The following is a 10414-nucleotide window of genomic DNA, read 5'->3' as shown; positions in this document are numbered from 1 at the left end:
CTACCTTCAAAGAAAGAGCCTTCCACCTCTTTTTCTTGTATATACCCTGTATACTGCACCAACATTGCAAATGGGTACCTTATTGTTTATTCTATTCCATCTGATCAGCCTCAAATTTGAAAAGCTTGAGTTTAATGTTCTACCATTTCTTGTTCCCTTTTCTTGTCCTCTACTTCCAATTTAGAGGAAATGGAACATTTATAATTCCTTAGTTTAGAACACATTTCACTTCAGTTTTCAGTCTCAACCTGTTCTTGGTCTGTTTTGAGATACAGTAGCAATTGCAGGTCTTCTAAATGGTTTATATTTGTTCTGGCATCCACTGAAGTTTAGAGGACAAATTTGGACAAATCTTTTCAGACATTCTCTGATCCTTCTGGACCACACTGACCTCCTTCTGAAGACCAGCTATAGGATGCACTGAAACAGACTTGAAGCTGCATCACAGGAAGTCAGATTGAACAATAGGAAACAGTTCATCACACAGAGGGTAGTTGGGCACTGGAAAACTGGTTCCCTGTGGAAGTGGTCACAGCACCAGCCTGACAGAGTTCAAGGAGCATCTGAACAAGAAGTTAATCCTATGGTTTAGTGTTAGGTGGTCCTGCAAGCAGTGGGAGTTGCATTTGATGGTCCTTACGGGTGTCTTCCAACTTAGGATATTCTGATTCCTGACAAAGTACTTTGGTAGGAGAAACAAATGTGACATTGGGAAAAAAAGGAGGAGAGAGCATATCCATATTCTGTACTTTATGCATCTGAGTTAAGCAGAGAATGCAATTAAATTAGAAACTTAAGTTGCAGTTAAAAGAAAATCATGCCTTGCAGGTACTGAAGGAAAAGGAGGGTATGCTTCAGTTTGGTATGAAAGTAACCAAAAGTATATAGTTTAAATAGCTCAAACTGGACACTTAGAATGAAGGGAAGATCACTGATCTTAGGGACAGGGAACCAGGGACAATTTTCTGCCATGTAGCATTCTCAGATTAAAACCAAATGTCATTCAGACAGGAGTTATAGTTCAGCAACACAGAGTTGGGAGCAACCACAGAGAGAAATTCAACATATATTATGGAGCTGGTTAACATAAATGATCATTAATGACATGTTGGACATGAAAACTCATTCACCAGATCTCCTGGAGCCAAACAGATACTTCCATTGGGTTTCATCAATCCTACTTATCATATCATCAGCCTGGATTTCTTCAAATCTTACTATAACTTGACTGCCATTTTTACATTTCACCTTTTATGGTAAAAGAAGTCACTAAAGCAAAGGTTGTCTCTGTTGAGAGAGCTTCCTAGCTTAAAAAAAATATTGTCCAGTCATTTTTATATGCCATAAGTCCTTGACCTTTTGGGGAAAACTCAAAGAAGACCACAGTCCTTTTAACCCTTTATGCTACACAGAACTCATTGCTAAACAAACCTGACATTTGATTAATACGTTTAAGTTTGTTTGTCAATGTGTAACTTGGAGTTGTTTCATTTAAAAAAGAATATTTGCTGCCCAGTTTTCTGGCATCTGTCTTGAGAGAGAATAGGGATAAAAACCCCACTAAAACTCAATGAATTATTTCTCTGTTTATATACCTCCACATAAATAATGCATCCCCAGCTCTCCTCCAGATCCTTTGTGCTGCTCTGACAACAGGAAGAGACAGAAAATTCTTGTAACTGGTTACCTGCCCCCTCCCCCATTCATGAAAATAAATGCTCCAGACTGGATGACAGATGCTTTTCCTATTCTAAACTGCACAGTAGCCATGGATCAGACTACATATGTTTGAGTTTGATGGTCTGATAACTGTCCCACTCATAATTATCCAGATTTTATTCAGTGTCCGTAGATAAGGTTGTGCAATGCTCGGTCCTTGGACTTCACTACCAAGCCTTCATGTCTAGGGACAGGGTTTGAGGAACAAAGGAGGTAATGGGTGTCAGTGAGGAGTTCTCTAGAGCAATCCTGTCCCCCATAAGTTTATAGGACCTGAAAGGCCACACAGGTGCTAAGCCAGCTGGCTGACACCTTAGCACAGCTACACCCTAACAGCTTGACAGGTCATGACTACAGAAAGGGAATGTAGTACCTATGCCTTACAAACAGGAAAGAAGGGTGATCTGATGGACTACAAGCCAGTTATCATCTCAGTTTCTGTGAAATTCGTGTAGTTTGTGCCCTTGGAAATTTATTCCAGGTATATGAAGGTGGTGGTTGTGGCAAGTAACATCACACGTTTACCAAGACTGAATGCTCTCACTTTTGTGAGAGCAGCAGATGTCATTTACCACAACCTTAGTAACCAACTGATTCTGCCATGGTATTTCCATATTTGGGTTCAGGCACTGAGGTCTGGGTGGGGAGACAGCTACATGAGTAAAAAAAGTGGTTAGTTGTAAAGGCTGGTGACTAGAGTTTTATGCTCAACCTGGAAACAGGTTAGGGGTGGCATTCCCCAAGAGTCTGTGGGGATCTGTCCTGTTTTACACCTTTATCAGTGTCTTGAGGGAGAAGATGCAGTGCACCTGCCTCAGATTTGTATATGACACCAAGCTGGGGTGCCTGTAGTCAAATACTTGATGGCAGGGCTGCACGATTTAGACATGTGGGAGGAAGGGGATGGCGGAGACCCCGTGAAATTTTACAAGGACAAATGTTGAGGTCTGCTATGGAAGACAGAGTGCAGCAGACTGGGTCTGGGAAGCAGCTCTGGCTGAACAGCCAGGTAGCAGGCTGAACAGGTGCCAGCTGTGTAGTATGTGAGAACCATGGATGATCCCCTCTTCTCTCTATTCAGACCACATAAGAAATTATGCTTTACATACAGGAAAAACATTGACAGACTGGTGAGACTTGAGGCCCGCAGCACAGGACAGGTCCAGAGAGGGCAGTGAAAATGGCCAGAGATCTGAAGCACCTCTCCTATTGAAGACAGTCTGAGAGAGTTGATGTTGTTCTGCCTGGAGAAGGGGAGACACCATTGCAATCTTCCCATAACTGAAGGGGGCTTATTTGAAAGACAGAGAAAGCTATTTTACCAGGTCCTATAGGCATAGGACAGGAGGCAATGGTTTTGAACTGAAAAAGGGTAGGATTAGATTTTAGGAATAAATTCTTGAATGTAAGGGTAGTGAGGCAGTGGAAGAGGTTGCCTTGAGAAGTTGCGGATGCCCCATTCCTGGAGATGTTCAAGGCCAGATTGGATGGAGCTCTGAGCAATCTGGTCTAGTGGAAGGTGTCCCTGGCCAAGAGAGAGAGGTTGGAACCAGGTAATTTTTAGCAGTCTCTTCCATCAGAAACCAATCAATGATTCTGTGATATAGTATGTGCATTATTAAATATATAAGAAAAAAATTATCATTAGTGTAAAATCCAGAGTTAACCAAGTACATTTGGACTGTAAGGCAGTCAAAATTCTTCAAAGGCTCCTTTAAAATGACTTCCATTTCCAGTGAATAGAGGGAGAAACTGTTGAGGGAGAACTGAGCTTTTATCCTTGGACTATTTATCCAGGAAGAAGAAAAGCCTATTCTTAAAGGAACAGTAACATAAGGCTTGTAAGAATATGCCTGGATGCTCAAAGCTACATTTAGTTTACTTGAACACTCAGTTCCTGGGAACAGGCAAATACAAAGAGTTTCCCAAAGAATCTGGCAAAAGCTCAATGGGACTTTCAAGGACAAACCATGGAACTGGACCAGATGATCTCTCTATCCTCAAAAATTTTGAAGTGGAGTCAATCTCACTTTCCTTGCTTTACATCCTTTTGAAGAAGAAACCATAAATCCAGAATTGATTTTGGCCACCAAAGATTCTGCAGATGTTTAATGCATGGCATTCTCATAGGAAGAGCTTGAGCTTGATATTTTATTGTTAGAGTCATTATCTTTAGAATGTGAATCAGGAATGAGAGAAAACATTGCATTGATGGAGAGAGAACAACTCTCTTCCCCTGCTTCCTCCCCCAACTGTCCACCTGCAAATATTAATCTGTAACCACAAAAGAGTAAAGGATAAAGCAAATCCATCTGAGCAACCAGCATCATGGTTAGTTATTAACAAAATTAAACTTATACCAACCAACTTAAACCAAGGCACTGCAGAATTCTGTCCCATAGTTACAAGACAATAGGAAGTGCCTATTGCAGTAACCTATTCTCATAGCTGTGATAATGCAAAGAGAAAGGGGTGTTTAGCGCAGAAAAGTCTCAGCTGACACTAAATTAAGTTTTTACATAGGTTGTGAGGAAGCTTAGGCAAGAGGTAGTTGAAAACTAATTGAGAACCTTAATCACTACTTCCCTTTATACACAGGCTGAGATTCACGCATTTCTACAACAGCAATAAAAGCATTTCTAGGCTGCTCTGATTACAGTGGTCCAAAAGACCATCAGCCCACATCTTGATTTTAGATGTGTCTACTTTCACAGAAGCTTATTCCTAATTCATTCACTTACTATACACAGTGCTAACAAAACCTGACACTAAAGAAAGTAGTATTAATTTTTCTTACATGCAAGACAATTTTTGAGAGTAAATATTTCAGAGGCTTATACTTGTTGGAAGCAGAAAATAATAACAATAATAATAATAATAAAGGAGTCACTACCATGACTCACTTCTGTCTTACGACCTTCCCAAGGAAACAGCCACATCACAATAACCCCACTCCAAACCTAATCAGGTGCCTAGATAGCATGGAACTTACAGTCAGGGACAAACAGAGTTGTAAAAAAAGAATTAAAATATTTAGCTGCAAAGGCAAAGTGAAAACACAGCAGCTCATAAAAGTTGAAAGAAAACTGTGTCATCTTGGATAGCCTGGGTGGTACTGGCTGAGCATATAATGAATGTTTCCTCTGCACCACTCAAAAACTGAGCCCACCCGCAGCATTTTGCACCATTTTCTAGACCACCCACTCAGATCAGGATACACAATCCACATGTGCTAGGAATGTCTGCCCTGCACCGAAAGCAGTATCAGCATTATGACTTCACTCCTTGAACAGCCAGGATTTTAATACAAACTTGCTTGTATTTTCAATTCCTTTGATTCTTTAATGGTTTGTATGTAGTCACTGGCTATTAGATGCTTAAAGATTTGAAAGAGGAATGTAATTGTAAGAAAACCCCAGCACTATCAGAGTAGAAATATTTTAAGCAAGTATTTCCTATCCTTCTCCTGAAAAGAGATAGGCTTTATTTCTAGATCATATTAAAAAGCTCTGACACCTTCACAAACCCACTCTTTCCTAAATAGGACTCAGATGTTGCATTCTGTCTCTCTGTGAGCAATAAAAGTTAATAATTTATTCCTTGCTGTGATGAGAAGGGTGATGTTTACTTACAGAAATTGCAGCTTTATAGCATTAGCTCTCTAAAGGAACATATGAAAATGCATAATCCATTTGATGGAAGATTCAGGAAATGGTTACTTCCAGTCGGAATTATACAGAATGATAATAAAAATACATCTGCTGCATTCAGAGGCTTACATTTGACTTCACTCAAATTTCAAGACTGAAAAAATTAAAGTAAATGAAAAATGCAAGATTACCACTTTGCATTACAGTCAGCCTGGCTGAGGTAAAACATAGAATGCCAGGTGAAATACTGCAACAAATGTGAAACAGACATCAGCATCCCAAACAATAAAACACCTTAAATTTTTTTATGTTGCTGTAATCTCCATCTCTCTCTGTCTCTACTTACCAACAACTACAGATTTTACAGTAGCAAACCAAGGCAGTTCTATTACTGCATCTCTTCTTAACACCTTTTTTTCTTCTCCCTACTCCACTCCACACCCCTGGGCTTTGTTCTCACTATGGTAGTATTTCTCTTTCCTGTCTAGTCAAAGTAGCATTACTTGCTGCTTAATCAAATGCAAGGCCCTTACAGTGAGTGTGCTTTGATGTCAATTTATCTGTCCAGACAGAGAGCCAGCCTTGTAAATGTCATTGGTTTAGCAGCATTAATGCACTGATTAACTTCCAAGCATGCACAAAAGCACTGCAGATGTATGTCTTTTAGTCCCTGTAATCCGTTAGTAAGGCTTTTATGTCCAGCAGTAAGGCTCCGTACAGTGTATAGAGCAGCATCCTGGTGTATGCTACATTCTACTGTACATTGCTTGACAATTAAGAAAACTATTGAGGCTTATAAAAACACATGCCTCACACTTGTTAAACTTTGGAACATCTCTTATTCTGCTGCTTATTTCTGTAGTTCCTCCTAGCTCCTGCTGTGGGTGAAAACCTGACAAAATTTTCATTGTGACGCTGAATTTCTTCAAACCACAGACCAATGAGCAAACACAAAACAGACTCTGTAGACTGAAACAGGAGTTTACTAAAAGATAGTTTGTCATCAAACTGCAAGTGGTAAAAGATGGGATATGGTGTATATGAACAAATCAAACATCCTGCCATCAGAGCAGTGTCTGGAGTAAGATAATGCATACAACAAAACCAAATGAATGAGGCAGTTTTCACTTCAGGCAATTTTACAGTTTTCATAAACTAAGTGACAGGTCTTAGAACCAATGGGTGATTCAAAAGACCCCAAAACACTGGTATAGCTTCTAGGAAAGGAAGATTATACCAAGTAAGGACCATGGACTCAAACTAGATTGTAGAAGTACTTTATTTCACTGTGAGAATGGGAAAGAAGAACAACGGGCCAGGCAAAACCCAAGAACTTGTAATTTCCTTCCCAGAGACTAAAAGAAACTTTAATAGAAATATACTGGGCTCTTCAAATGCACTGTACTGTGTGCATTTTGTTTCTGAAATTGAAGGCATAGACTTTTCCTAAAAACACCAAACCAATGAAGAGAGAGAAATGATCAATCATTTCTTACAGTCCAAAGGCTGAAGACTGAGCACAGATTTAGTTTTACCTTGGAAGACTCTCTTCACTTCAGTGTATGAGAGGAGGAAAGGAAGCCCCTTCCTCCTTTCTAGCTCTTTTTCTTTAGCATGGACTAAGATGGCCTTCAAATTTAGATGATACTGAAACTTTTGTAAAGGCGCTCAGCTTATTAGAATTTGTAAAAAAAAAATCAAAAAATATTTTTTTAAAATTGTCTATCCAATTGGACATCCACTTTCTGAGGAGGAGAGTATCTAGTGAGAAAACTGTATTTGCTACTGGATACAACTACTGCTCTAGTAACAGCGACTCATGCTGAGAATTACTCTAGATATTGGAACTTACTGCTAAACTCTGTCTGTCCAAATTCTCTTATATAACTGTTTTAAACAGCTTTATTCTAAGTAAGACTTTAAAACATTTGTTGCCAAAACACTTTAACCCATCGCAAACAACAATGCTCATAGACGTTAAAGACTTGGAAGGGTATCTTCTTGTTTTTCCTTTAAGAGAAATATGAATGTCTGAAATTAGGTGAACATAGATTTATTTTGTTTCCATACAAAATTAGATGAAAATAGCTAACTTTAAAATTTAGATCAAAACTTAGTCACTCTTTTTCTATTAGAGTTTTGTGAAAAAGTCAATACACACATTGACACCAACAGTGTATTTTCTCTCTCTCATTGAATTAAAAAATTTAAGAGTTTAAGGATCATCCACAGTTTGCGCATGAAATTCAGCACTGATTTGATACTGTAATTGATGTCATCTCCTTTTTATGTCTATTCACCTAGTTTCTCCTTTCCTCCACCCCTATTCTCAGTGTACAATAAAGCTTATCTGGTATCTTAAGGGTAAAATGATTCATTTCACCATTTCTAAAAAAACAGTGCAATAGTCGTACTAGAAGTATCCCCTTCTGAAACTCAATGAGTCTTTACCACAAGACTTAGTTAGAAAAGTCTAAATGGACAAATTTCCATATACATCTGATATAACTAGAAGACAGGAAAGTTGAACACACATTTGTAGACCAAAGGTTTTTAAGGTTGCTTTTAGATTACCAAACATTTTTATATAAAATAATCAATAAAAATTGAAGTTTATCCCCTTTACATGCACCCTTTTCCCTTCCCCATCGTCACCTGCCTTCTGTCAATAGTAAAGTTAACATTACACTCCCAGTCCTCCATCCCCTCCCCAATTGCACATTAAGACATGGACTTAAAAGAACAACAAAACGCTTCAAGTATGCTTCATGCCAATCATCAATAAGAGTCATAACATTACTGAAAAAGTACACTTATTCTTCAGAAGCCTTAGGAGGACTTCCTGCGGAGTATGATCAAACAACATTTTAAATAAGAAAAAAGCCCCCCAACCCAATATGTATCATGCCCTTTCAAAAAGAGTAAAGTGTAGAATTTTCTTTGGACTTAAAGAAACAGTATTAAGTTTTACCATCTGAATAAGAAATAACCCCAATAGTTTTTCAGTGCTGCACAAACTGTGCACATGAAACAGTAAGTCATAAAGATACTACTGTTTAACTCTAAACATAGAGACTACATGTGGCATAATAAGCATACACATGACATACTGGCCTGTCTAGCAACAAGATACATTTATCAGTCTGGTAAACCTGAATAAACCTTTGCATCCAGAAGTATTTTTAAAATTATTATTTTCTCTTGTCATTTATGAATTTGAATTTTTCATATAAAGGCAATGATTTCATCAAGAAACCATCAGCAATATGAGAGCATGAAGCATTGATGTGAAACTGAGTATACATCCTCTCATTTGATCATGCATAAACAAGGATCCTGATTTCAATAAATAATGGATGGTATGAAAGAATACTCATTTTTATAGACAAGAAATTCTTCTGGATACATAATAAGGTTATCAAACAGATACCAAAATCTGCAAAGTTTAAAAAACATATGTGCATGTATATATATATACACAGGTGTGGTACATGTGTATATATAAACACACACATACAAATTACATCATACATGTATTTATTTCATGTATTTATTTAACTGTATAACAACGTATTTTTTTTCTTTTCAAATAAAAGGTTTTAATTTAACAGTTGTAAAAAACTACATAAAAAAAATCCCCAAAACAAACTAAGCAGATCATATACTATATGAATGAACAAAAATGTTATGCAAAAAGTTTTATGGTAGAAGTGAGTCACACACAGCAGAGGAGTGTTGAAACTCAAAGTAATAAATAGCTCCAAATTAAGAATTTTCTACAACATTTTCTTTAAAGACTGGACCAGTACTTTTTCTTTTATCATGAGCTCCTGCAGAACACCTTCACTCTAATATATATTTAATTTTGCAACATTTAAATGGACACAAAAATGTAGACTGCAACAGTTGCCAGATTCAGGACAGTATACACAGCATTTTTTGTTAAAAGTCTTATTGGTTTATTCACTGAGGCTAGACAGCAAGTCATATGAACCTATTTGGTGCACTTTTTAACCATGGTCAATATCAATAAGTGGATAGAATCAAGGACTTGCAGTCCAGCTTGCTGTGGTCTAACCTACTGTGGTAGACAGGAAATGAAATACAGGACCACTGCTTGGTCGCCAAGTTTGTATCTTGTTTCCCAGAACTGCAGAGGTGGAACCAAGACTGTAGTGTTTTAATTGACTAAAGAAAGATTGCAAGAAGAGGCATTTTAATGTGAATAAGGTTATTAGGCTTGTGAAAGAACTGCATCAAAAGAACACACAAGCAACTCCACTACTTGCAATATCTGGTAGTGTCACTCAGTGACTCATTGACTTTAGGATACATGTATGCAATAATAAATAGATCAGTTATGTAGTAAGGCAGTGTGTTGAACATGCATTCATCTTGTGGACTTGAACACCACAGAGAGAGATACATGATACCATACACATTCATTAAGAACAAGTATTTTTTTGTTATTCTGTGTTTGTTTTTCAAGGCTATCCAGGCAAACTCTTCCAGAGCATTTTCTTCTTGAGAAGAGTGGTCCTCTGAGTCTGATCACTTTTGCTGTCCCTTATCAAGAGACTGGCTTTAAGGAAAAATAAAAGCTGAAGAGGTTTTTGGTTTTTTCCCCCTCCATTTTGGTCACATCATTCTGCATACGTCATTTAAAGAACAGTTTTTGACACAGCCATATGCTGAATCCTCAGGAGGTTCCAGATGTTTCCAGATAACTCTGTAGTTTACGGACTGTGGTTTTGTCCAGTGAGCAAAGATCAAAGTCAAAGGTTGTATTTGTGATATGAAAGTGTCCAGTTTCTTCTATAAGATTTACTATCTGAAAGAAAAGAAAAGATGCAGTTGGAAATTCCAGAAGTTTTACAAGTGCACTCTAAGTATAAACAACTACCATATGAAAGGCCTAACACGAGCCAAATTGCCCCAGTACTTGCAGGCTTAACCATTATCATCATTTGCCTCCTTTCTGACATGTATTGTTGTCCAGATTACAGTATCTTGGTTTTTTTTTTTTAGATCATCATCAGCCATAA

General features: G+C 37.8%; 1 protein-coding gene across 6 annotated transcripts in view; it reads right to left on the bottom strand.

Moving 5' to 3' along the window:
- Window positions 1–6630: 6630 nt before the first annotated feature.
- The window catches only part of MLLT3 (MLLT3 super elongation complex subunit), a 120450-nt gene continuing 116666 nt past the window's right edge, over window positions 6631–10414 (bottom strand). For 5 of the 6 annotated variants that reach the window (XM_068176795.1, XM_068176797.1, XM_068176798.1 and 2 more), the window contains one exon: window positions 6631–10200. In XM_068176795.1, the coding sequence (XP_068032896.1) occupies window positions 10069–10200 (132 nt within the window). In that variant the 3' untranslated portion in view covers window positions 6631–10068. The remainder of the gene's footprint in view (window positions 10201–10414) is intronic. The other variant, XR_010994554.1, reaches the window with a different exon arrangement.

This window comes from Anomalospiza imberbis, chromosome Z (genome assembly GCF_031753505.1).
Source record: "Anomalospiza imberbis isolate Cuckoo-Finch-1a 21T00152 chromosome Z, ASM3175350v1, whole genome shotgun sequence".
In the NCBI taxonomy this organism is placed as follows: Eukaryota; Metazoa; Chordata; class Aves; order Passeriformes; family Viduidae; genus Anomalospiza; species Anomalospiza imberbis.
The sequence above is the reverse complement of the archived record's forward strand: the minus strand, read 5'-3'. Positions and strand labels throughout refer to the sequence as shown.